The sequence below is a fragment of the Pristiophorus japonicus genome, chromosome 2 (assembly GCF_044704955.1).
Source record: "Pristiophorus japonicus isolate sPriJap1 chromosome 2, sPriJap1.hap1, whole genome shotgun sequence".
In the NCBI taxonomy this organism is placed as follows: domain Eukaryota; kingdom Metazoa; phylum Chordata; class Chondrichthyes; family Pristiophoridae; genus Pristiophorus; species Pristiophorus japonicus.
The window spans coordinates 34,912,578-34,940,293 of record NC_091978.1 but is presented as its reverse complement, the minus strand read 5'-3'; the positions used below and the strand labels follow the sequence as shown (position 1 = coordinate 34,940,293).

Here is a 27,716-nt window from a genome sequence, read left to right as displayed (position 1 = left end):
GCCCCTAATGCGAAGTACCCCAACATCTAAAACACCTCCCTGTATACCCCTAAGAATTTGGTTGGGAAAATGCACAATAACCCCTCACACCGTGGCTGTGATCTTAAAAGGTGTGTGTGCAGAAATGCTCACCGATTTCACTGGCTTACCCGCTGCTTCTTCCGATGAAAAGGTGTCTCTTCTGGTTTCTTCTCTCCATCACAATACGAAGGGTTGGATTTTTGTAGGGGCGAAGTAGTGAAGCAAGAGGGAGAGCTGTGTCCTCATGGCATGCTTTTATATCCCAAGTTCGTTTGCTTTTTCAGGCTGAATAAAGTTTGTTTCGAGGCTTCCTGTGGGTGTGTCTTCTGCTTTTACCCAATAAAGTTCCTGGTTTTCGATGCTTCCTGTGTTTGAGTCCAGTGATGGGTTTTTGCTTCCAGGCAGTCTGGGCTTAATGGCTCTCTATTGTTCTGGTAACTCATCCAGGTAATGACTGATTGACGAGGTCACCTTGCCTAACAATGGACTCCATTAGCCCACCTACTGCCTTATGTTGGCCATTGTCATTCCAGACTCCCTGCCCATCATTCCAAGTCCAACATGGAGCCGCACCTGGGCCACTCCCACAAACAGCTTCCAGCTTTCTTTCTGTGGTGAGAAAAATATTAAGTGCAATGTCCAGACAATGCTCAATAAATTCTTGGGGGGTATCGATGCTTCCAGCCCTTACAGGGGACAGGGTTACAGAAACTGAGATGGACAGTGTGGGACATACAGAAGGGGAGGTAGTGACTTACAGACAAAGCATTTAAAGACCTAGGACAAAGTGCGAGAGAAGATAGAATTATAAACAAGACTAGCGAGAGAGATGGTAAAAGAGAGGGTTAGTCAAAGACAAGCAAAGATAGCTACTGGAAGATACATGCATATCTAATTTATTATTGTCCATAGCAACGCATAGAAAAATGAGTGTTGGGCCAATGTTCGCTCGAAGCTGCGCAATGCGTTGTCTGTGGAGGTCCTGTGCAGGCTGCTCACCAGCTTTTGCATTGTAAAAACTGCACATTCGCAACATTTGAATGGGCTGCGCAGCAATTTAAAGGGGCCACACATTAAATCATTAAATCTCTATTTCTGACCACCTAGTGATGAAAGACTTGGATTTATATAGCACCTTTCACAACCACTTTGACAAAGAGATAGGTTTAAAGGAGTGCCTTAAGGGGGGGGAGAGAAGCGGAGAAGTTTAGGGAGAGAACTCCGGACCTTGGCAGCTGAAGGCTCGGCCGCCAATGGTGGAGCGATGAAAATTGGGGGATGTAGAAGAGGCCAGAATTGGGAGGAGCGCAGCGATCTCAGAGGATTGTATAGTTGGAGGAAGTTACAGAGATGGGGAGGGGTGAAGCCATGCAGGGGTTTGAAGACAAAAGGATGAGAATTTTAAAATGGAGAGATTGCCGGACTAGAAGTCAAAGTAGGTCAGTGAGCACAGACGTACTGGTTGACCAGGACTTGGTGCAGGTTAGGATATGGGTGGCACAGTTTTGTATGAGCTTAATTTATGGAGGATGGAAGATGGGAGGCCGGCCAGGAGAGCATTGGAATAGTTAAGTCTAGAACTAGAAGGGAAATTGTGTTTAACAAATTTATCATTTTTTTGTGGATGTAACAAGCAGGGTAGATAAAGGGGAACCAGTGGATGTAGTATATCTGGATTTCCAAAAGACATTTGATAAGGTACCACATAAAAGTTGCAATGCAAGATAAAGAGCTCATGGGGTTGGAGGTAATATATTAGCATGGATAGAGGATTGGTTAACGGACAGAAAAATAGGGATAAACAGGTCATTTTCCGGTTGGCAGACTGTAAATAGTGGGGTGCTGCAAAGATCAGTGCTGGGGCCTCAGCTATTTACAATCTATATTAATGACTTAGAAGAGGGAACCGAGTGCAATGTATCCAAGTTTGGTGATGATACAAAGCTCGGTGGGAAAGTAAGTTTTGAGGAGGACACGAAGAGCCTGCAAAGGGATATAGACAGGTTAAGTGAGTGGGCAGTAAGTTGACAGATGGAGTATAATGTGAGGAAGTGTTAGGTTATTCGCTTTGGTAATTAGAATAGAAATCAGAATATTTTTTAAATGGTGAGAAACTATTACATATTGGAGTTCAGAGAGATTTAGGTGTCCTCGAACAGGAAATGCAGAAAATTAGCATGGAGCTGCAGCAAGCAGTTAGGAAGGCAAATGGCATTGTTGTCCTTTATTGCGAGGGGGCTGGAGTACAAGAGTGAGGACATCTTACTACAATTGTACAGGGCTTTGGTGAGACCACACCTGGAGTACTGTGCACAGTGTTGGTCTCTTTATCTGAGAAAGTAAACATACAAGCCTTCGAGGCGGTGTAGCGAAGGTTCACCAAATTGATCCCTGGGATCAGAGGGGTGCCCTATGAGGAGAGATTGTGTAGAATGGGCTGACATTCTCTGGAGTTTAGAAGAATGAGGTGATCTCATCGAAACATACAAGATTCTGAGGGGGATTGGCAGGGTAGATGCTGAGTGGTTGTTTCCCCTGGCTGGAGATTCTAGAACTACAGGGCACAGTCTCTGGATAAAGGGTCAGCCATTTCAGATTGAAATGAGGAGGAATTTCTTCACTCAGAGGATTGTGAATCTTTGTAAATCTTTACCCGAAAGGGTTGTGGATACTGAGTCGTTGAATATATTCAAGGTTGAGATCGATAGATTTTAGATTTTTGGGCTCAAAGGGCCATATGGCCTACTCCTGCTCCCAATTCTTATGTTATATAATGATGTCTGTAACATTGAAGTATCCCTCGCTAGCATACACCTCCAGATGCTCAATTTTGTTCAGAATGTTTCCAATAAGCATGTTGGCTGTTAGCTGCATGTTACATGCCACTGGACCCAGACCTAGCTCTGTCAAGCCTGTGTGGTGGCTGGTGTGAAACATAGAAAATAGGTGCAGGAGTAGGCCATTCGGTCCTTCGAGCCTGCACCGCCATTCAGTGAGTTCATGGCTGAATATGCAACTTCGGTACCCCATTCCTGCTTTCTCGCCATACCCCTTGCTCCCCCTAGTAGTAAGGACTACATCTAACTCCTTTTTGAATATATTTAGTGAATTGGCCTCAACGACTATAGAAACATATCGAGGATGACTTGCTTCCACGCCAAAAAGGGATGAGTTCACAGGTGTTTCAATGAAGGACCTAATATTCCAGAGGCCGAACTATATATTGAAGGGTGGAACATAAGAACATAAGAATTAGGAACAGGAGTAGGCCATCTAGCCCCTCGAGCCTGCTCCGCCATTCAACAAGATCATGGCTGATCTGGCTGTGGACTCAGCTCCACTTACCCGCCCGCTCCCCGTAACCCTTAATTCCTTTATTGGTTAAAAATCTATCTATCTGTGACTTGAATACATTCAATGAGCTAGCCTCAACTGCTTCCTTGGGCAGAGAATTCCACAGATTCACAACCCTCTGGGAGAAGAAATTCCTTCTCAACTCGGTTTTAAATTGGCTCCCCCGTATTTTGAGGTTGTGCCCCCTAGTTCTAGTCTCCCCTACCAGTGGAAACAACCCCTCTGCCTCTATTTTGTCTATCCCTTTCATTATTTTAAATGTTTCTATAAGATCACCCTTCATCCTTCTGAATTCCCAACGAGTAAAGACGCAGTCTACTCAATCTATCATCATAAGGTAAACCCCTCATCTCCGGAATCAGCCTCGTGAATCGTCTCTGTACCCCCTCCAAAGCTAGTATATCCTTCCTTAAGTAAGGTGACCAAAACTGCATGCAGTACTCCAGGTGCGGCCTCACCAATACCCTATACAGTTGCAGAAAGACCTCCCTTCTTCTGTACTCCATCCCTCTCGCAATGAAGGCCAACTTTCCATTCGCCTTCCTGATTACCTGCTGCACCTGCAAACTAACTTTTTGGGATTCATGCAAAGGACCCCCAGGTCCTTCTGCACCACAGCACGTTGTAATTTCTCCCCATTCAAATAATATTTTTACTGTTTTTTTTTCCCAAGGTGGATGACCTCACACTTTCCGACATTGTATTCCATCTGCCAAACCTTAGCCCATTCGCTTAACCGATCTAAATCTCTTTGCAGCCTTTCTGTGTCCTCTACACAACCTGCTTTCCCACTAATCTTTGTGTCATCTGCAAATTTTGTTACACTACACTCTGTCCCCTCTTCCAGGTCATCTATGTATATTGTGAACAGTTGTGGTCCCAGCACCGATCCCTGTGGCACACCACTAACCACCGATTTCCAACCCAAAAAGGACTCATTTATCCCGACTCTCTGCTTTCTGTTCGCCAGCCAATTCTCTATCCATGCTAATACATTTCCTCTGACTCCGCGTACCCTTATCTTCTGCAGTAACCTTTTGTGAGGCACCTTATAGAATGCCTTTTGAAAATCTAAATACACCACATCCATCGGTACACCTCTATCCACCATGCTCGTTATATCCTCAAAGAATTCCAGTAAATTAGTTCAACATGATTTCCCCTTCATGAATCCATGTTGCGTCTGCTTGATTGCACTATTCCTATCTAGATGTCCCGCTATTTCTTCCTTAATGATAGTTTCAAGCATTTTCCCCACTACAGGTGTTAAACTAACCTGCCTATAGTTACCTGCCTTTTGTCTGCCCCCTTTTTTTAAACACAGACATTACATTAGCTGTTTTCCAATCCGCTGGTACCTCCCCAGAGTCCAGAGACTTTTGGTAGATTATAACGAATGCATCTGCTATAACTTCCGCCATCTCTTTTAATATCCTGGGATGCATTTCATCAGGACCAGGGGACTTGTCTACCTTGAGTCCCATTAGCCTGTCCAGCACTACCCCCCTAGTGATAGTGATTGTCTCAAGGTCCTCCCTTTCCACATTCCTGTGACCAGCAATTTTTGGCATCGTTTTTGTGTCTTCCACTGTGAAGACCGAAGCAAAATAATTGTTATAAGGTCTCAGCCATTTCCACATTTCCCATTATTAAATCCCCCTTCTCATCTTCTAAGGGACCAACACGTTAAAAAAAATCCATGCACAGGCATCTTCCACCCTTCAAGATGTAGTTCGGGACCTGGAATATTAGGTCCTTCATTGAAACACCTGTGAACTCATCCCTTTTTGGCGTGGAAGCAAGTCATCCTTGCTTTGAGGGACTGCCTATGATGATGATTACAATTAATCCGTCTCAACCGATGGAATGTGATGTAGAATGCAGTCGTATTGCAACCAAGTTTGAAGTGGTTTCAACAGTGATTGAAAAGACACATGGCCGTTTTAGCATGTCTTGTGTTGGGGCAAGTGAGCTGACGCAACATCCCAGTGCAAACCTCACAAATTTCTATATGATCAAGTGCTGCAATTTTGTATAAGATCTCATGGAAACGCTTTCTGCACAGATCTAAGTGATAGCTGATCACTTGCTGCAGATCACTTGCCCTTCTTTATTGTACGGAGAACTGCTGTAAGTTTAACAGTGTAGTTATAAGCTGTAGTTATAAAACACAAAAGGAATTATAATCAGGTAGTGTCAGCTGTGGCTCAGTTGGTAGCACGGTCCCCATTCCGAGTCAGAAGGTTGTGGGTTCAAGTCCTACTCCATGAACTTGAGCACATAAATCTAGGCTGACACTCCAGTGCTGATACTGAGGGAGGGTTGCCGTCTTTTGGATGAGACGTTAAACCGAGGCCCAGTCTGCCCTCTCGGGTGAATGTAAAAAATCCCATGGCAATATTTCGAAGAAGAGCAGGGGAGTTATCTCTGGTGTCCTGGCCAATATTTATCCCTCAATCAACATAACTAAAAACAGATTATCTGGTCATTTACATATTGCTGTTTGTGGGAATTTGCTGTGCGCAAGTTGGTTGCCGCGTTTCTCACCTTACAACAGTGACTACACTCAAAGTACTTCATTAGCTTTGAGACGTCCGTTGGTCGTGAAATGCACTGTATACATGCAAATCTTTCTTTTTATGTGGGAACACCATCTGATACTAAGAGTGTATTCTAGCCGCCACTCACTCCATCTCCCTGCCCTGCTGATCCAAGTTTACAATTTGTGGTCTTCTGAAGGTGAAGTTAGTTGTCACATCAATGACTCAGTGCAGCTGTGCACAGGTTTAGATTCCAATCCTCATTGTGGCTAACTATTGACTTATTTCCCCCATTACAGAAGAAACTTCTGCCAGAATTTGCTATTGATTCAACAGCTGAGAATGACCTTAAACTTCTGCCTCCCACACTTCAGCCCAATGATTCACTGCAATAAGGTAACTGGTCACTTTCTACTGTCATTAGCTGCATTTTCAAAGAAACCCAAAGTCCACCTTCCTACATTACAACAGTGACAACAGTCCAAAAAGCACTGCATTGGCTGTAAAGCACATTGAAACATCTGGTGGTCGTGAAAGGCACTATATAAAGGCAAGTCTTTCTTTCCTGTTAGTTTGTAAAACAGCTCTGCTTATACAAGGGTTAAGGGTTTTTGTTTAAATTGAACAGGTTAGGGGTTGGGGATGGGGGTTTGGGGAGGGGGAGAGGGGATGGTGGTGTGGCAGGTGAGAAACATTCCTGACTGACTGCTTCCAGCCTTTACTTGCACAATAATTCCTCCCTTGCCAGTGGCTACGGATTATGGGGTTGGCTGATGAAATTTGCATTAAAATGAAGCTGAGTCTGGTTGTTCAGGTGGATGTAAAATATCCCATGATAGTATTGAAAGTAGAGCAGAAATTGGAGCGCTACCACACGGAGTAATTGAGGCGAGTCACATAGATAAATGTAAGTGGCAGCTAGATAAGCCCATGAGGGGGAAAGGTAGAGTAGATTATGTTAGTTGGATGAGAGCTGTGGAACATAAATATACTAACAAAAGAAATTGGAGCAGGAGTCGGCCATACGGCCCCTCGAGCCATTCAACAAGATCATGACTGATCATCGACCTCAACTCCACTTTCCTGCACAATCTCCATATCCCTTGATTCCCCTAGACTCCAAAAATCCATCTAGCTCAGCCCTGAATATACTCAGAGACTGTGAGCACTTGCATAGACCAGTTGGGCTGAATGGCCTTTATCTGGTCTATAGACTTGTGGAACGATGTCAGTGTTTGTTCAACAACAAAGGCAGGGTTCCAAAATTGATTTGCAGGTATAGAACTCACTTCATTGACTAAATTAACTACAGTATAACTGGAACACAAAGCTTATTCATGTTCTGCATTAAACCCAGCCTCGGAAGAGGATGCACCAGCTATTCTGGTAGGGTGCCGGAGTGCCATTGCCAATTTAGCAACAGTCGTGCTGAAATGTTGGCAACTTTGTGATGTGAATGGCTGCACAAGGCTTGATATTGTTTGTTTTGGGGGATCTGGGCAAGGCCACGTTTATTGCCGACCTCCAGTGGACTGGCTGACGGCATCAAATGTGGGATGGATTTTTTTCTGCACTCTCTTCCGTACCCTCTCCTCATTGGCCAGTAATCAGTTGTTCTTATCGCACCTCTGGATCTGAGCTTTAGAATACGGCTTAACTGAGGCAAAAGTTCCGTTGATAATGATGAACTTGTACTGCCTTTCAGTTCCCTCTGTTGCATATTACTGCGTTTAGTGGAGACCTGAACAAACCGATGCCATGGGAGGGTGGTGGGGTGGTGGGTAGAACATAAGAATTAGGAGCAGGAGTAGGCCATTCGGCCCTCGAGCCTGCTCCGCCTTTCAATAAGATCCCTTCTACCTCAAATCCACTTGTTTGCACCGTCCCCATATGTTTTGATTTCCTTAATATCCAAAAATCTATCGAACTCTATCTTGAATATACTCAAAGACTGAGCCTTCACAGCCCTCTGAGGTAGAGAATTCCAAAGGTTCACCAACCTCTGAGTGAAGAAATTTCTCCTCATCTCAGTCCTAAACGGCCGACCCCTTATTCTGAGACTGTTACCCCTCATTCTAGACTCCACAGCCAGGAAAAACATCCTCTCTGCATCCACCCCGTCAAGCCCTGTAAGAATTTTGTATGTTTTAATGAGATCACCTCTCATTCTTCCAAATGCTAGAGAATATAGGCCTAGTCGACTCAATCTCTCCTCATAGAACAATCCCCCCATCACAGCAATCAGTCTGGTGAACCTCCATGGCACTCCCTCTATCCATCCCGTCCAGGACATGGGGACACAGTCTTAGGATAAGGGGTAGGCCATTTAGGACTGAGATAAGGAGAAACTTCTTCACTCAGAGAGTTGTTAACCTGTAGAATTCCCTGCCGCAGAGAGTTGTTGATGCCAGTTCATTGGATGTATTCAAGAGGGAGTTAGATATGGCCTTTACGGCTAAAGGGATGAAGGGGTATGGAGAGAAAGCAGGAAAGGGGTACTGAGGTGAATGATCAGCCATGATCTTATTGAATGGTGGTGCAGGCTCGAAGGGCCGAATGGCCTACTCCTGCACCTATTTTCTATGTTTCTATTCTTCCTTAGTTAAGGAGACCAAAACTGTAAATAGCAGCCCGGGAGGCCCAAGGAACCTGAAAAATAAATGTCAAAGTTACTCTCCGGGCCTCTTGTGGGTGAGGATCGGCTCCTGGCAGGTTTGACCGAATGACTATCCACTTCCATCCTGCAGGTATATCCTGCCTGCCTGCTCAGAAGAGCAGGTTAATAACGGGAGACAGCGGGATGGAAGCTGGATTGGAGGGGTTTCCGTCTGGTGGGGGGGGGGGGGGGGGCAGTTAAAATCCGGGTTGTTTTTTTACAGCAGAGAACGAGGCATCTATGCCAAAGACTTGCACTTCATCCCATTCTCCTGCCCATTCGCCATACCAGTTTACATTTTTCTTTTTGAAATAGTTATCCCCTTCCCTTTTAAAGCTATTCTGAATTCTGCTTCCATCCATCACTGTTTCTGGGAGGGTATTCCATCTTATTACATTACATTACAGCCTTCTGCATTTTACAAAGCATCTCCCTTCATTCTTTTTAACTTTATGCCCTCCAGTCACTGATTCACTGACCAGTGGAAAATCGGTTTTCCCGCCTTCCTTCATGAAATCCTCCTGCAATTTTGAACATTTCGATCAGATTTCCCCTTCACCACCTTTGTTTACCACTAGATGGGGCACTCAGAGCAGGGAAACATTCGTCGAGTGACGGGGAAGTTGAGCTCACCACCTGTGATCGGAGCATGGTGCAGCGTCACAAAGCAGGCAGCTGTGGAGGTCAGGGGCTCTGTTTCAGGAAGAAGCCATGTACCAAAAGGTGGGCAGAAAAGCCATGGGATTAAAATGCAAGTTCATTAAATCCCTATTTCTGACCATCTAGTAACATTGGATTTATATAGCGCCTTTCACGACCACTGGACGCCTCAAAGTGCTTTACAGCCAATGAAGTACTTTTGGAGTGTAGTCACTGTTGTAATGTGGGAAACGCGGCAGCCAATTTGCACACAGCAAGCTCCCACAAATAGCAATGTGATAATGACCAGATAATCTGTTTATTTGTTATATGTCGATTGAGGGATAAATAAGGTGCAGTGAATGGGTTTTACATTACATTTTATATAGACTTTACAGCACAGAAACAGGCCAGCTAGTCCGTGCCGGTGTTTATGCTCCACACAAGCCTCCTCCCATTCTACTTCAACTCACCCCATCAGCATATCCTTCTATTCCTTTCTCCCTTTTATACGAATCGAGCTTTCCTTAAATACATCTATACTATTCACCTGAACCACTCCATGTGGCAGCCAGTTCCACATTCTCATAACTCTCTGGGTAAAGCGGTATCGCCTGATTCCTATATTGGATTTATTAGTGACTATCTTGTATTTATGGCCCCTAGTTTTGGTCTCCCCCACAAATGGAAACATCTTCTCTATACCTACCCTATACAAACCCCTTCACACTTTTAAAGACCTCGATTATTTTTTTTTAACCAAGGGTATTTATCTTCCATTAAAGGCAACTCACCCATCAGCATTCAGGGTCCCACTGGGTCCGGCCCGTCTGTAGCTGAGAGAGAAGTGGGCAAACCCCTTCCGGATCTCCACCAGCAGACGGGCAGAGGCTCGAGTGGAGCATAAACTTCGGCGTGCACTGGTTGGGCCGCCATGGACTGTTTCTGTGCCGTATATCCCGAGTAATCCTATGTAAATTCTTTGGCTGGCAGCTGGGAGGCAAGGATGGCGATCTGATGATTGAACTCTCTTTCCCCTCCTCTCCCCTTTCAGAGAACTGGCATAAATCTTGCCTGATCCTCCCAGCTGCCGGACATGGAATCTGACTGGACTGGAGAATTTTGGCTATGAGGATAGATTGAAGATGCTGGGTCTGTTTTCTTTGGAACAGAGGAGGCTGAGGGGAGCCCTGATTGAGGTGCATAAAATTATGAGGGGCCTGGATAGAGTGAATAGGAAGGACTTGTTTCCCTTGGCAGAGGAATCAACAACCAGGGGGCATAGATTTAATGTAATTGGGGGGAGGTATAGAGGAGATATGAGGGGAAATGTCTTCACTCAGAGGGTGGTAGAGGTCTAGAACTCACTGCCTGAAAGGGTGGTAGAGGCAGAAACCCTCACCACATTTAAAAGATACTTGGATGTGCACTTGAAGTGTCGTAACCTACAGGGCTACGGACCAAGAGCTGGAAAGTGGGATTAGGCTGGATAGCTCTTGGTCGGCCGGTGCAGACACGATGGGCCAAAATGGTCATCTTCCGTGCTGTAAATTTCTATGATTCTATGAGTGGAAGATCGGGCCTGTTCCGTATCCCAACAGCTTTCGCTGCGTTGGTGAGTTAACGGAAGAAAAGTTTTTTTTAATCAAACGGCTGCAAAGTGACAATTAGGTTTCTACCATTTTATCTTCTTGTTACATTTTGCCCAGGTCTGTGCTGACGGCTATGAAGTGAGCAATCTGATATCTGCGGACCCGACGAAGAGAAGTTGTGGATTCCGTGCCGAGAGCTTCGTCATACCTCCTATACACGTTACCATTTCATTCCCGTTCAGCGTGGAACTGTGTAGGATTGACGTCGACATCACAGCTGGCCTGCAAAACTCCATGGTATTACAGATTTGCACATCTGCCGCACGGAGTACGAACATGACGTGGAACGAAAAATCCACACAAGGCTCTGAGCTGGCAGCCCAGGCCGTTCCTGACGACATTGATTTTAACTGCGTAGGGTATGCCAAGCTGAAAAAACAAACGAAAGTATCCTTCAGGCACAAAACCTTTCAGCCCAGGCCACTTTTCAGCGAGTTTAATGGACCTTCTGCTGTCAGTGACAGTACTTTGCTAAGTGATATGTTCAATAAGGGGCAATATGCCTTGACATTTATAAATCACCTCAGAATCCGCATCATTTACGTGGAAGGAAGCATTTTGCCTTGTTTAAGAAAGTTGGACATCTGGGGACTTCCAGCTCGGTCAACACCTTGGAAAGTTATTGAAAATGTCTTCAGAGTGTGTCGGCAATACAAGGCGGGGCGATCGATTCCGCCGGCCCAGCAGCAGAATGTTCGCCGCGCGCCGAATGACGGCCTACAGCCAGGGACCAGCGGACCCCCGGCGCCGGCCGCCGGGAACATTCCAGAAGAATTCCTGGACCCCATCACGTCCGACATCCTGGTCCTCCCGATGCTGCTCCCCTGCGGCAAGGTGATCGACCAGAGCACGCTGGAAAGGTACAGTCGGTGCGAAGCCGGGTGGGGCCGGGTGCCCAACGACCCCTTCACCGGCGTGCCCTTCGGCCGCCATTCCCAGCCGGAGCCTCACCCCGCGCTGAAAGCCAGGCTGGACCATTTCCTGCTGCACACCGCCATACCGGACCGGGCCGTCGTGGACAGAACTCGAGTTGGGTTTGTGGCCTCGTCTGCAGTGGAGAGAGAATCGCACACCCTGCAGGATGTAACCGCGGATTCTGCCCCATGGCGAGTAAGCGCCTGCACTAGTTGGAATGTTGCTGCTGCATCAGCTGGTGCCGAGAAGAGATTCAAAGCAGAAGTGAAAGGACTGCAAGAGCCTGGGCAAGATTTGGGTATAACCATCTTTAATTGTCTTCTCTTGTGTGTCCGTTTAAGGTATTACTTTTGCAGATATTATTTTCTCCTGAAGGTTCAGTTCCACCAGTATCAGTTGTCCTTTGGCAAGTGGCCATTCCTCAGCATAGACGTTTACACCACCATTTCGGCCCATCGTGTCCACGCCGTCCAACCAAGAACTATCCAGCCTAATCCCACTTTCCAGCTCTTGGTCCGTAGCCCTGTAGGTTACGGCACTTTAAGAGCACATCCAAGTATTTTTTAAATATGGTGAGGGGTTCTGCCTCTGCCACCCTTTCAGGCAGTGAGTTCCAGACCCCCATCACCCCCTGGGTGAAGAAACGTCCCCTCATATCTCTCCTAAACCTCCCCCCGAATTACTTTAAATCTATGCCCTCTGCCAAGAGAAACTGGTCCTTCATATCCATTCTATCCAGGCCCCTCGTAATTTTATATACCTCAATCAGATCTCCCCTCAGCCTCCTCTGTTCCAAAGAAAAGACCCAGCATCTCCAATCTTTCCTCAGTGAAGAGAGAATCACACTCCCTGCAGGATGTAACCATGTGTGAGTGTTGAGAGATAATAGGAACATAGACGAAAAAATGACCAAGGTCTGTCTCGTTCGCCTTCTACACTCCTGGTAGTCACATGATACAACGATAATGGCATTGTTGACTAATCATAGCAATCAATCTCAATCTCAATAAATTCAATAGGGAATTCAGGAGAAACGCCTTTACTCAGAGAGTGGTGAGAATGTGGAACTCGCTACCACAAGGAGCACAGATGCATTTAAGGGGAAGTTAGATAAACACATGAGGGAGAAAGGAATAGAAGCAAATATTGATGGGTGAGATGAAGTAAGATGGAGGAGGCGCGTGTGGAACATAAACACGGGCATAGACTAGTTGGGCTGAATTCTCCGTTTCTGTGCTGTAAAATGCTATGGAATTACAACAGAGCCAGACCTGAAACAAGGAAAACCCCAAGTGGTGGAGAATTTTGGGAACCGGCGGTCCACAGACACCTGTTCCTCCCAAGCATGCTCCACTTACCATATGTCATGTCTCAAATTACTCATATACTGTGTTTATTAATTTGAGCCCATTGTTGCTGATTCTGATCATGCCATCGCCTTGCATCTTACACCTGTGCACTTATCAGCAAGGTCTCTGGACAGTAATCAGGAGCAGCAACCATGGCTGATTTTACTTGTAATATCCCTAAGTCACATCTAAGATCAGCTAACCTAGCACAGATGGGAAATTGTACCTGGTCTCTCCAGATCTGTATGGCTTTGTCACATACTAACTGAGTGGTCAAGCGACAGTCTTTGTTTTTCTGTCCTTTGACTTAGATCCCATACCATAATTTCCAGCACCGAAGTGCATCCATTTATAGATAATCTTGCCTTCGGCGCTTGCATCTGTCACACTTCTGAGTGTCACACTTTGTTACCGCTGCAAAACAATATGTTTAAAAAGAAAGCTGGTCATTTAATGCTGGATTCTTCTGACCCGTAGCCATAATTTAAAAGCAGGCAATCTTCATAGAATAATATAGAACAGATGGAGGCCATTCAGCCCATCGTTCCTGTGACTGCTTTTCAGTAGAGCTGTCCAGTTAATCCCCTCCCTTGCTCTTTCCTCATATCCCTGTAATTATTTTCCCTTCAAGTATTTATCCAATTCTCTTTTGAATGTTACTATTGAACTTGTTTCCACCACCCTTTCAGGCAGTGCATTCCAGATCATAACAACTCGCACTAAAAATAAAATTCCTCATGTCACCTCTGGTTCTTTTGCCAGTCACCTTAAATCTGTGCCCTCTGGTTATCAACCTTTCTGCCACTGGGAACAGTTTCTTATCAAAACCATTCATGATTTTGAACACCTCTATCAAATCTCCTCTTGCCCTTCTCTGCTCCAAGGAGAACAACCCCATCTTCTCCAGTCTCGCCACAAAAATTCCAACTGACCTCAAGAATTGTTAAAACTATCTGATTTTCCTGTTTAGCCTTCTTTCCCATTGAACGACTGAAGTTGTGGCCTGAACAGGACTGGCCAGATAAACAAAGCTTCACCTTAACAGCTGAATGTTAAAAACCAGACTCCAAGCTACCCGTGAGCAGTGCCATGGGCGATCCATTGATTCACGTAAAAATCTGCACAGTGCAAATTCTCACAAGATCACAATTACGGATGAGGGTGGTCATTCGGCCGATTTGACTTCATCTGCCAAGAAAGACCCGAAAGCAAGCGCACAACCCCCCCCCCCCCCCCCCCCACACACACACCCACCATTGCAGCAAGCAATTGTTTCTTGAATGATTCCAGGGTTTTCACCTCTACTGACCTGTGCTGTAAAGTTCTCTGATTCCCAATGCGCTACACCAGGATTTCCAGGGCCCCCCAAATGGCCTACTCGGCCTGCAGCTCCAGTACGTGTAGGCCCGATGCAAAAAGAAAGAAAGAAAGACTTGAATTTATGTACCGCCTTTCACAACCTCAAAGCGCTTTACAGCGAATGAAGTACTTTTTGGAGTGTCGTCACTGTTGTAATGTAGGAAAGTGTATGAAAGCATGGGCCTTACGCTAAACATCAGTAAGACAAAGGTCCTCCACCAGCCTGTCCTCGCCACACAGCACTGCCCCCCAGACATCAAGATCCACGGCGCGGCCCTGGACAATGTGGACCACTTCCCTTATCTCGGGAGTCTCCAATCAACAAGAGCAGGCATTGACGACAAGATCCAACACCGCCTCCAGTGCGCCAGTACAGCCTTCGGCCACCTGAGGAAAAGAGTGTTTGAAGACAAGGCCCTCAAAACTATCAGCAGGCTCATGGTCTACAGGGCCGAAATAATACCCACCCTCCTGTATGGCTCAGAGACGTGGATCATGTACAGTAGACACCTCAAGTCGCTGGAGAAATACCACCAACGATGTCGCCGCAAGATCCTACAGATACCCTGGGAGATCAGACGCACCAACATTAGCGTCCTCGTCCAGGCCAACATCCCCAGCATTGAAGCACTTGATCAGCTCTGCTAGGCAGGCCACATAGTTCACATGCCAGACACGACACTCCCAAAGCAACTACTCGGAACTCGTCCACGGCAAACGAACCAAAGGTGGACAGCATTACAAGGACACCCTCAAAGCCTACCTGATAAAGTGCGACATCCCCAGTGACACCTGGGAGTCCCTGGCCAAAGACCGTCCTAAGTGAGGGAGGGCGCTGAGCTCCTCGAGTATCGTTGCCGAGATTATGCAGAAAACAAGCGCAGGCAGCAGAAGGAGCATGCAGCAAACCAGCCTCCCCGCCCACCCTTTCCCCAACGACTGTCTGTCCCACCTGTGACAGAGACTGTGGTTCTCGTATTGGGCTGTACAGCCAACTAAGAACTCATGCTAAGAGTGGAAGTAAGTCTTCCTCGATTCCGAGGGACTGCCTATGATGATGAATGATGATGATGAATGTAGGAAACGCGGCATCAAATTTGCACACAGCAAGCTCTCACAACCAGCAATGTGATAATTAACAGATAATCTGTTTTAGTAATGGTGATTGAAGTATAAATATTGGCCAGGACACCAGGGATAACTTCACTGCTCTTCTTCGAAGTAGTGCCATGGGATCTTTTACATCCACCTGAGAGAGACAGGGCCTCGGTTTAATGTCTCATCCGAAAGACGGCACCTCCGACAGTGCAGCACTCCCTCAGCACTGCACTGGAGCATCAGCCTAGATTTTTGTGCTCAAATCTCTGGAGTGCGACTTGAACCCACAACCTTCTGACTCAGAAGCGAGAGTGCTATCCACTGAGCCACAGCGGACACACCCTGATGAGACAGGAGGGGGTGTTCCTGGCCTCCTGCTTCACTCTCCTTTGTCTGCGCCCATGGGGAGAGGTGCCTCAAAAAATAAACCCTGGTGACAGAGAGCACCCCGAAGATTGAAGGTGCCACAGGTTTGCTGAAAGTTCTTTTCATATGCTTCCCATCCTCGCCCTTATCCCCAGAGTAATCGTTAGGCCTCAGATCTTCTGACTGGGGCTCTGCAGCAGCAGGTCGAAGGCCCTAATCCCCACAGCCAGGGGTTTATTGCAGGCTTTCCATAACTGGGCATAGGACTCACATGCTGAGTAGTTTCAGGCTGGAATTTATTGATGCATCAATTCATTATTTCAGCAAGAAAGACGCTTTCATTGATAAATCGTGCAGGCAATGTATCTTCCCACTTGGGGAGCAATGCTAAATGATGGAATCAAAAGGGAGATGCAGCAAAGCTTTGTGGCCAGAGAGTGTTGGAGTTAAATCGTTTTCATCCGTTCAGTTTAGGTGCTTGTGAAATAAGGATTGTTTATCAAGGCAATGTACAATAGGCTGCCGTTTTGCAATCACCCATTTTACACTCTCGCAAAAAGTCTAAATTAACCTGGGATGAGTCAGGAAAGAGACTTGGAGCAAGTGAAAGCAAAAATAGCGGTTGCAGGACATTTTAGAGGGGGAGGGTGAACAGCTAGTTGTCGTGGTGCATATAGGTACCAATGATATAGGTAAAAAACGGGATGGGATCCTACAAGCTGAATTTAGGGAGCTAGGAGTTAAATTAAAAAGTAAGACCTCAAAGGTAGTAATCTCAGGATTGCTACCAGTGCCACGTGCTAGTCAGAGTAGGAATCGCAGGATAGCTCAGATGAATACGTGGCTTGAGGAGTGGTGCAGAAGGAAGGGATTTAAATTCCTGGGACATTGGAACCGGTTCTGGGGGAGGTGGGACCAGTACAAACCGGACGATCTGCACCTGGGCAGGACCGGAACTATTGTCCGAGGGGGAGTGTTTGCTAGTGTTGTTGGGGAGGGGTTAAACTAATATGGCAGGAGGATGGGAACCTACGCAGGGAAACAGAGGGAAGTAGAATAGGGGCAGAAGCAAAAGATAGAAAGAAGAAAAGTATAAGTGGAGGGCAGAGAAACCCAAAGCAAAAATCAAAAAGGGCCACATTACAGCAAAATTCTAAAGGGTCTACGTGCGTTAAAAAGACAAGCCTGAAGGCTCTCTGCCTCAATGCGAGGAGTATTCGTAATAAGGTGGACGAATTAACTGCACAGGCAGCAATTGATGAATATGATAGTAAGGAAGGACAATAGCTTGGATGATGTGGAATCTGTATGGGTGGCTGCGGAATACCAAAGGGCAGAAAATGCTAGTGGGCATTGTGTACAGACCACCAAACAGTAGTAGTGAGGTTGGGGATAGCATCAAACAAGAAATTAGGGATGCGTGCAATAAAGGTACAGCAGTTATCATGGGTGACTTTAATCTTCATATAGATTGGGCCAACCAAACTAGTAGCAATACGGTGGAGAAGGATTTCCTGGAGTGTATTAGGGATAGTTTTCAAGACCAATATGTCGAGGAACCAACTAGAGGGCTGGCCATCCTAGACTGGATAATGTGTAATGAGAAAGGACTAATTAGCAATCTTGTTGTGCGAGGCCCTTTGGGGAAGAGTGACCATAATATGGTAGAATTCTTCATTAAGATGGAGAGTGACACAGTTAATTCAGAGACTAGGGTCCTAAACTTAAGGAAAGGTAACTTTGATGGTATGAGACGTGAATTGGCGAGAATAGACTGGCAAATTATACTTAAAGGGTTGACGGTGGATAGGTAATGGCAAACATTTAAAGATCACATGGATGAACTTCAACAATTGTAAATCCCTGTCTGGAGTAAAAATAAAACGGGGAAGGTGGCTCAACCATGGCTAACAAGGGAAATTAAGGATAGTGTTAAAGCCAAGGAATAGGCATATAAATTGGCCAGAAAAAGCAGCAAACCTGAGGACTGGGAGAAATTTAGAATTCAGCAGAGGAGGACAAAGGGTTTAATTAGGAGAGGGAAAATAGAGTATGAGAGGAAGTTTGCCAGGAACATAAAAACTGACTGCAAAAGCTTCTATAGATCTGTGAAGAGAAAAAGATTAGTGAAGACAAACGTAGGTCCCTTGCAGTCAGATTCAGGTGAATTTATAATGGAGAACAAAGAAATGGCAAACCAGTTGAACAAATACTTTGGTTTTGTCTTCACGAAGGAAGACACAAATAACCTCCCGGAAACACTAGGAGACCACTGAGAAGGAGAAACTGAAGGAAATCCTTATTAGGCGGGAAATTGATTGGATTGAAGGCCGATAAATCCCATGGGCCTGATAGTCTGCATTCCCGAGTACTTAAGGACGTGGCCCGAGAAATGGTGGATGCATTGGTGATCATTTTCCAACAGTCTATCAACTCTGGATCAGTTCCTATGGACTGGAGGGTAGCTAATGTAACACCACTTTTTAAAAAAGGAGGGGGAGAGAAAACGGGTAATTATAGACCAGTTAGCCTGACATCGGTAGTGGGGAAAATGTTGGAATCAATTATTAAAGATGAAATAGCAGCGCATTTGGAAAGCAGTGACAGGATCAGTCCAAGTCAGCATGGATTTATGACAGGGAAATCCTGCTTGACAAATCTCCTAGAATTTTTTGAGGTTGTAACTGGTAGAGTGGATAAGAGAGAACCTGTGGATGTGGTGTATTTGGACTTTCAAAAGGCTTTTGACAAGATCCCACACAAGAGATTGGTGTGCAAAATTAAAGCACATGGTATTGGGGGTAATGTACTGTTGTGGATAGAGAAGTGGTTGGCAGACAAGAAGCAGAGAGTCGGGATAAACGGATCCTTTTCTGAATGGCAGGCAGTGACGAGTGGGGTGCCGCAGGGCTCAGTGCTGGGTCCCCAACTATTTACAATATACATTAATGATTTAGATGAAGGAATTGAGTGTAATATCTCCAAGTTTGCAGATGATACTAAACTGGGTGGCGGTGTGAGCTGTGAGGGGGACGCTAAGAGGCTGCAGGGTGACTTGGACAGGTTAGGTGAGTGGGCAAATGCATGGCAGATGCAGTATAACGTGGATAAATGTGAGGTTATCCACTTTGGTGGCAAAAACACAAAGGCAGAATATTATCTGAATGGCGGCAGATTAGGAAAAGGGGAGGAGCAACGAGACCTGGGTGTCATGGTACATCAACCATTGAAAGTTGGCATGCAGGTACAGCATGTGGTGAAGAAGGCAAATGGTATGTTGGCCTTCATAGCTCGGGGATTTGAGTATAGGAACAGGGAGGTCTTACTGCAGATGTACAGGGCCTTGGTAAGGCCTCACCTGGAATATTGTGTTCAGTTTTGGTCTCCTAATCTGAGGAAGGACGTTCTTGCTATTGAGGGAGTGCAGCGAAGGTTCACCAGACTGATTCCCGGGATGGCTGGAATGACATATGAGGAGAGACTGGATCAACTGGGCCTGTATTCACTGGAGTTTAGAAGGATGAGAGGTGATCTCATAGAAACATATAAAGTTCTGACGGGACTGGATAGGTTAGATGCAGAAAGAATGTTCCCGATGTTGGGGAAGTTCAGAACCAGGGGACACAGTCTAAGGATAAGGGGTAAGCCATTTAGGACTGAGATGAGGAGAAACTTCTTCATTCAGAGAGTTGTTAACCTGTGGAATTCTCTACCGCAGAGAGTTGTTGATGCCAATTCATTGGATATATTCAAGTGGTAGTTCGATATGGCCCTTATGGCTAAGAGGATCAAGGGGTATGGAGAGAAAGCAGGAAAGGGGTACTGAGGTGAATGATCAGCCATGATCTTATTGAATGGTGGTGCGGGCTCGAAGGGCCGAATGGCCTACTCCTGCATCTATTTTCTATGTTTCTAAATAATAATAAATGCCTCTAATGTCGGTAACATAGATAACTAATAATGTAAATTTTCCCAGAAAAGTCTAGTGTTTTTTCAGTGTTGATTAATGTTGCGTTACTTTTTTGCAAATATATTCTACTATGAATTCCAGGATGATGGCTGGAATAAATAATTATTTAAATACCATTTTTGTGTGTAATCACTGTGTTGTGAATTGAACGGAGACATTGTGCCATTAAGTCGAAAATGTAAAAAATTAAATGATGAAAGGAAGACTGAATTTATTTTTACACTGTGGCCTGTAATCGGACTGCGTTATTACCCACGTGCTGCGACTGCGTTATTACCCACGTGCTGCCTCATCTGTCTAGCACAGGCTGCTGCGTTCCAGTACCCCGCTCAATCGTAGAATCTTGCAGCACAGAAGGAGTCTATTCGGCCTAAGGGATAGAATTTCTCCCCAGCCTAACGCACGTTTTAACGTGATTTTTTTGCATTAAAAGTGCTTTTTTGTTCTTAAAATGAAGTGGTCAAAATTTCCCAAACCTTAAGAATGGCGTTTTGAAAATATCGACAAAAAGCGGATTGCCCTAGTGCAACACGAAAAAAAACATACCGCCTAAGTTTGGCCGTTTGGCGAACCCATTTTGGGATGAAAAAAAACGCAGACGTTGCAGCCTCAGAAACGTCGGTAAGTAGGAAGACCTGCAAAAAAGATAAGTTAAAGATTTTATTTTTTTATTCTTTTGCAGCAATTACTTAGTTAAGGGTCTTGTAAATGTTTTGTGATTTTTTTTTTTGCAATTTTTTTTGTGTTTTTTCCCCCTCCCAGGGCCTGTATTTTTGGCGTTGATAGGCCTCGGGCTAAAGTTGGCGAAATCGCCATTTTTAACGGCAATCATCGTGCAATGCCATTCTTTTAATAGGTGTATTTTGTGGCCAAATTTACCCCCTTAAAAAAGGCCGAAATTTTTATTCTTATTTATTCACTAAAATGATGTTATTTATCAAATAACGACAGGCTGGGGAATTGCTAGCCTTATGATAGAATCTTACAGCACAGGAGGAGGCTATTCGGCCGGTCGTGCCCGTGCCGGCTCACTGAAAGAGCAGTCCTGCTTAGTCCCACACCCCCCGCTTTTTGTCTGTAACCCTGAAAGTTCCTCATCCTCAAGTAACTCCCTTTTAAAATTATTGATGGAATCAGCTTCCACCACCTTTTCAGGTAGAATGTTCCAGATCCCGAAAACGCTCTGAGTGAATCCCCTCTAGATTTTTTTCCCAATGTTTTTGAATCTATGACCTCTGGTTATTGACCCCCTCGCCAGAGGGAATAGTTTTTCTCTATCTACTCTATCAAAACCTCTCATCCTCTTGAAAACCTCTGTTCGGTCACCTCTTGACCTTCTCTGTTCCAATTCTAATATGCTGGTAGACATTCAAATGCTTTGTGTCTCAGTAAGTCCCTTGCTTTTTGTGATATACATCAATGATATAGACTTAAATATAGGGGGTATGATTAAGAAGTTTGCAGATGATACTAAAATTGGCTGTGTGGTTGATAATGAAGAAGAAAGCTGCGGACTGCAGGGATATCAATCAACTGATCAGGTGGGCAGAACAGTGGCAAATGGAATTTTATCCGGAGAAGTCTGAGGTAATGCATTTGGGGAGGGCTAACAAGGAAAGGGAATACACATTAAATGTAGGATACTGAGAAGTGTAGAGGAACAAAGGGACCTTGGAGTGCAGGTCCACAGATCCCTGAAAGTAGCAGGCCAGGTAGATATGGTGGTTAAGAAGGCATACGGAATGCTTACCTTTATTAGCCAAGACATAGAATACAAGAGCAGTGGGGGGGTTATGCTTGAACTATAAAACACTGGTTGGGCCACAGATGAAGTACTGCATGCAGGTCTGGTCACCACATTACAGGAAGGACGTGATTGCACTAGAGAGGGTACAGAGGAGATTTACGAGGATGTTGCTGGGAGTGGAGAATCTAAACTATGAAGACAGATTAGATAGGCTGGATTTGCTTTCATTGGAACAGAGGAGGCTGAGGGGAGACGCGCACCAACATCGGTGTCCTCGTCCAGGCTAACATCCCCAGCATTGAAGCACTGACCACACTCGATCAGCTTCGCTGGGCAGTCACATAGTTCGCTTGCCAGACACAAGACTCCCTAAGCAACTGCTCTATGCGGAGCTCCTTCATGGCAAAAGGTGGGCAGCGGAAACATTACAAGGACACCCTCAAAGCCTCCCTGGTGAAGTGCGACGTCACCACTGACACCTGGGAGTCCCTGGCCGAAGACCGCCCTAGGTGGAGAAAGTGCATCCGGGAGGGCGTTGAGCTCTTTGAATCTCAACGCCGCGAGTGTGAAGAGGTCAGGCTCAGGCAGTGCAAGGAACGTGTGGTAAATCAGTCCTACCTTCCTCTGACGAATGTCTATCCCACCTGTGACAGGGTCTGTGGCTCCCATATTGGACTGTTCAGTCACCAAAGAACTCACTTTAGGAGTGGAAGCAAGTCTTCCTCGATTCCGAGGGACTGCCTATAATGATGGTATAAAATTATGAGGGGCCTAGATAGAGTGGATAGAATGGACCTATTTCCTTTAGCAGAGGGGTCAACAACCAGGTAGCATAACTTTAAAGTAATTGGTAGACGGTTTAGAGAGGATTTGAGGGAAAATTTCTTCACCCAGAGGGTGGTGGGGCTCTGGAACGCACTGCCTGAAAGGGTGGTAGAGGCAGAAACCCTCACCACGTTTAAAAAGTACTTGGATGTGCACCTGAAGTGCCGTAACCTGCAGTTATGATGGGCCAAAATGGCCTTCTGTGCTGTAAACTTCCATGATTCCATGGGCTAGAATTTGCACTGTGTCATCGCCCGGTTTCTCGGCGGTATTGGCCATTTTGGACGAGAACCGGGTTGGCGAAAAATTCCCCAGCTGAGTTCCGCAGGCGGTTTCGAAGTACCGCTGGGGAGCGGACCACCTGCGTGCACCGTCCATGGATTGCCATGGCGTGCTATTTGGCTCAGCGGTGACCCGTAGGTAAGTTGGAAAAAAACACGTCCACGAGAATCAGTGGAGCTGGGCGGCAGGTAAGTAGCCCTGCAAGAAAAAGGTAAGTATTTGGCTTTTTACAAATTATTTAAAAATTCTCTTGCAGTTATTTTTTATTTTATGTTTTTTGAAGAAGTATTTTTTGTGTTTTTCTCCTCCTTGGCCCAACCCGCAGCTCGGTGTAAATTTTTAGTAAATTTAGTAATTATCGCCCATTTTAAAAAAAAATAACTGTCCAGTTGGCCCAAGATTCCATTTTATTTTGCCAAGAATCGAGGTGTAACGGCCATTTTTTTCGCTGGCCGGATTTTGTCTTTTTTGGGGGGGAATTTTTCACTGGCGATAATTTTGGGAATCTTATCATTATTTTGGGCGGCAATCGGACGCTGGCAGATTGTTTGGAAATTCTAGCCCATGATTCTATGAAGTGTGACTTGCTGTTTGTTCGTGTCTGACAGGTACGGTTTCCCACGAGCAGAGGTTATCCCAAAGTCTGGACAGCGCCTTGGCTTCTGCCTTAAGTACTTTCCCATCATTCACTGCCAGGCAAAGACGACAACAACAAGAACCACAGCCAGCAGGGGGCAGCAATGGAGGCTATGTGCCAGGTACTGAATGTCCACAGTGGCTCTGAGCTAGTTTGTAACGTGCCACGGCAATGTCAGCATGGGTATAGGAGCACTGTGACACCGCCAAGCCAGAAGGTTGTGGGTTCAAATCTCACTCCCATTTTAAGCACATCATCTAGGTTGTCCATGCAGTTGACAGAGTGCTGCATGGTTTGAGGTGCCACCATTTGGGTGAGATGTTAAACCGAGGACCCCATCTACTTGCTTAGGTGGATGGCACAATTTGAAGAAGAGCAGCGCATTCTCCTGGTGTCCTGCCCAACATTCCTCCTTCAATTAGCGCCAACATTAAACCGATAAATCTGTGGGATCTTGTAAAGAAAAACTTGCATTTATATAGTGCCTTTCACGACCACTGGACGTCTCAAAGCCCTTTACAGCCAATCAAGTACTTTTGGAGTGTAGTCACTGTTGCAATGTGGGAAACGCGGCAGCCAACTCGCGCACAACAAACTCCCACAGACAGCAATGTGATAATGACCAGATAATCTGTTTTAGTGATGTTGATTGAAGGATAAATATTGGCCAGGACAACGGGGAGAACTCCCCTGCTATCCTTCGAAATAGTATCTCGGGATCTTTTACATCCACCTGAGAGAGCAGACGGGGCCTCGGTTTAACGTCTCAGCCGGAAGGTGGCACCACTGACAATGCAGCACTCCCTCAGTACTGCACTGGAGTTTCAACCTAGATGTTTGTGCTCAATTGGCTTCTGCATTTGCCTGCAAAACAATAATGACGACACATCAAAAGTACTTCATTAATGGTTGTGCTTCGGGTGTCCTGTGGATTTGATAAGGCATTGTATGAATGGAAGTTCGGCCTAGTGCCACCACATAACCAGGCTGAACTATTTCAGAAAGTTTTTCAGTGATTTTTGATTTAAGCGGCAAGATAATGAAAGCAATAGTCCTCCAGCAGGGAGCGAACACCTGGAGAACAGGAGTGGAAAGCAGCCAAGAGACAAGAAAACATACTCTGAAAATCACAACGACAGCTGTGAAATTCTTGGCTGTAATGTGCATTTTACGTCTCCACTGAGAATCAAGTGTCCCAATTCCTTTGGATGAAATGGTACATTGTTCAGCAGTTTGTCTGCAATTAGTTTGAAAGGCAATTTTTAAGAGAGGAATTTATTAACGAAATAAATAAACTCTGAGCTGCTTTAGAAAAAAATGCATTGAGCTGAATTATGAATTTAGACCAAATAACTTAGTACAGATTGTATTCTGCAGAGTTAAATTGGGAATCGATAATCCTTTTAGTGGAATGATCTATAATAAGTTGAAGTGTTCTTGTTGGAATTTATTGTTGATTTTTTAAATTGAAATTTTCAAAAGATAAATGTTTAACTTTCCGTACTTGTTGAAAAGTCCTCCTGCTAAACCAGCCTCAGTATAAAGATATCACTGCTGATGGAATCTCGATTTGCCTGAGAGCCCAGAATTGAACGTGAAGGAAATGCTACCTTCTTAAACGGTGTTTGGCGCAATGAAATGCTGTGAGACTAAAGTGTTGCCTCTTTCTCCACAGAGCGGAGTCCCGTCAGTTCTGATGAAGCGTGTAGCAGCTGCAGCAAGGCATTCTCCGCTTACTCCAAGAACGTGGTCGTGTACAGGTTTCTGTGTGGGCACCTTATCTGCAAGCCCTGTTTATCAGAGAGGCAGAAATCTTCAGCACTCTCCTGTTTGAAATGCAACAGGACAATCTGTACTCGTGATGTGGTGCGGGTTCATCTTTAGACTCTTGACACCTTGAGCTGCTCTCGGCGCATTGGGGAGAGGTTGGAAATGCTGTTCTCTTTCATTTAAAAAGTAACCTAATCTGGACTCCCCTTGAGTTGGCAAAATCAAAGCAAGGGAAGGGCATGTAAATATAAATTTGATATTTGAAATGCATTATTTAACAATGTTGATAGCAGATCTCAACTGCAATGTAGACTGGAAGCACACTTGAGAATTCATCAATGTTGTAGCTTAGTGCTTAAGGTGCTAACTTCACAATGCATGTCGGAATTTGGAACCTGGCTGCGTTATCCAAAGCAAGCTTTGAGGAGAGCAAAGCATCTCTCCTCAGAAGACAAAATCCTAAGGAGTAAAGGGTATTTAAAAGGCAGCAAAGCATTATAAAAACCGCAAGCAAAGTTTGAGGAATTAATGAATACAGTCTAAGCCCTAATATTGTATTCTTTTAAATTCCAACAGCCTAACTCTATTTCTACATTACAACAGTGACTATATTTCAAAAGTACTTCATTGGCTGTAAAGTGTTTTGGGACGTCTGAGGTCGTGTTAGGTGCTATGTAAATGCAAGTCTTTTATTCAGAACCGCCTTGTATCTGTTTGATTGGTCCGTTGACTCAGTAAATGACTGGCCCCACCAGCCAGAAGACTAACCAGCTATGATCTCCCATGGTTGTTCAGGGTACTGTGAGCTAAAGTGTATTTGGTATTTCTAAGATCGGTTCCTCTTTTTCTCTAGTGCAACTTAAAAGTAAAATATATTTATTGATAGCTTCTAATAAAAACATACTGTAACTTGATCCAGTGACAGTAAAGTTGTGAGAGATATATTTGAGTACAATGCCTTCACTTGCCTAGTATTTAGGGGATACGAGGTTTTGTTGTTTAAGTAAATGATGCCTGGCTGAAACGCATTAGTGAAGATTGGTATTAGGATGGCAGCAAGTCAAACACAATGTTAAAAAGAGTAATCGTGTTAACCACCATTTTATGTTATAATTCCTGTCAATAAAATACAATCTTCATTATTCGCACAAGACTTGCCATGAGACAGAAACATATGCTTTTCTTTTGAATGTTACAAATTGTATTGAAGAGCCATGAAATAAAACTTTCCACATCGAATCATGTTTGCAAATCACTTTGTCAGGTATAATATTATTAGCATGCGTGGAACATGGATTTTATTTTTTTATTAACATGAGACCTGGCTGCAGAGCCAAGGCCCATAATGCAGGACAGTACCAAGCTTGAGAAGATGTGATACCGGAGGTAATGCTGGACAGAAAGTTTGGGCTTTACAAGCCTATAGATTGGTGGAAGATGTGAAGATTGAGGGAAGAGGAGGAATTTTACACTTTTTCAGATTTTGGAAAAGGGGTGAGAGTAGGAGACAGTTCAACAGTTTGCATTTAAACACTGAGGATTGGAAGCAGGACGAGTAATTGGTATTTTATTTTTGGAAAATAGGAGGACCAACAGCAAAATTCATAGAAACAAAATTCATTGAAGCATTAATTAAAATAGAGAGGGATAAGAAAGGCTGTGATGGTGAGAGAAGGATTGTGTATTGGACAACAAGCTTTTTAAAAATTCATTCATGGGATGTGAATGTCACTGGCAAGGCCAGCATTTATTGCCCATCCCTAATTGCCCTTGAGAAAGTTGTGGTGAGCCATCTTCTTGAACTGTTGCAGTCCGTGTGGTGAACATAGAAACATAGAAAACAGGTGCAGGAGAAGGCCATTCAGCCCTTCTAGCCTGCACTGTCATTCAATGAGTTCATGGCTGAACATGAAACTTCAGTACCCCATTCCTGCTTTCTCGCCATACCCTTGATCCCCCGAGTAGTAAGGACTTCATCTAACTCCCTTTTGAATATATTTAGTGAATTGGCCTCAACTACTTTCTGTGGTAGAGAATTCCACAGGTTCACCACTCTCTGGGTGAAGAAGTTTCTCCTCATTTCGGTCCTAAATGGCTTACCCCTTATCCTTAGACTGTGACCCCTGGTTCTGGACTTCCCCAACATTGGGAACATTCTTCCTGCATCTAACCTGTCTAAACCCATCAGAATTTTAAACGTTTCTATGAGGTCCCCTCTCATTCTTCTGAACTCCAGTGAATACAAGCCCAGTTGATCCAGTCTTTCTTGATAGGTCAGTCCCACCATCCCGGGAATCAGTCTGGTGAATCTTCGCTGCACTCCCTCAATAGCAAGAATGTCCTTCCTCAAGTTAGGAGATCAAAACTGTACACAATACTCCAGGTGTGGCCTCACCAAGGCCCTGTACAACTGTAGCAACACCTCCCTGCCCCTGTACTCAAATCCCCTCACTATGAAGGCCAACATGCCATTTGCTTTCTTAACCGCCTGCTGTACCTGCATGCCAACCTTCAATGACTGATGTACCATGACACC

General features: G+C 45.0%; 1 protein-coding gene across 3 annotated transcripts; it reads left to right on the top strand.

The window, feature by feature from the left end:
- The first annotated feature begins 334 nt into the window (after positions 1-334).
- On the top strand, positions 335-26,419 carry ubox5 (U-box domain containing 5). 3 transcript variants are annotated; one of them, XM_070866841.1, is made up of 5 exons: positions 335-635; positions 6,215-6,311; positions 10,920-12,075; positions 23,382-23,531; positions 25,086-26,419. In XM_070866841.1, the coding sequence occupies exons 2-5, from the start codon at positions 6,258-6,260 to the stop codon at positions 25,292-25,294; spliced, it is 1,569 nt and encodes a 522-aa protein (XP_070722942.1). In that variant the 5' UTR covers positions 335-635; positions 6,215-6,257; the 3' UTR covers positions 25,295-26,419. The 3 variants fall into 3 exon arrangements, with proteins under 3 accessions (XP_070722942.1, XP_070722941.1, XP_070722944.1); XM_070866840.1 differs by lacking the exon at positions 335-635 and adding an exon at positions 5,922-6,114; XM_070866843.1 differs by lacking the exon at positions 335-635 and adding an exon at positions 10,265-10,409 and having other exon boundaries at positions 6,239-6,311.
- Positions 26,420-27,716: the final 1,297 nt, after the last annotated feature.

Excerpts from the sequence above, each read along its gene's own strand:
- ubox5 (XM_070866841.1), top strand. The coding sequence starts at position 6,258 with ATGACCTTAAACTTCTGCCTCCCACACTTCAGCCCAATGATTCACTGC. Across the intron at positions 6,312-10,919 it reads CAATGATTCACTGCAATAAG|GTCTGTGCTGACGGCTATGA; the intron begins GTAACTGGTCAC and ends CATTTTGCCCAG. Across the intron at positions 12,076-23,381 it reads AGAGCCTGGGCAAGATTTGG|GTACGGTTTCCCACGAGCAG; the intron begins GTATAACCATCT and ends CGTGTCTGACAG.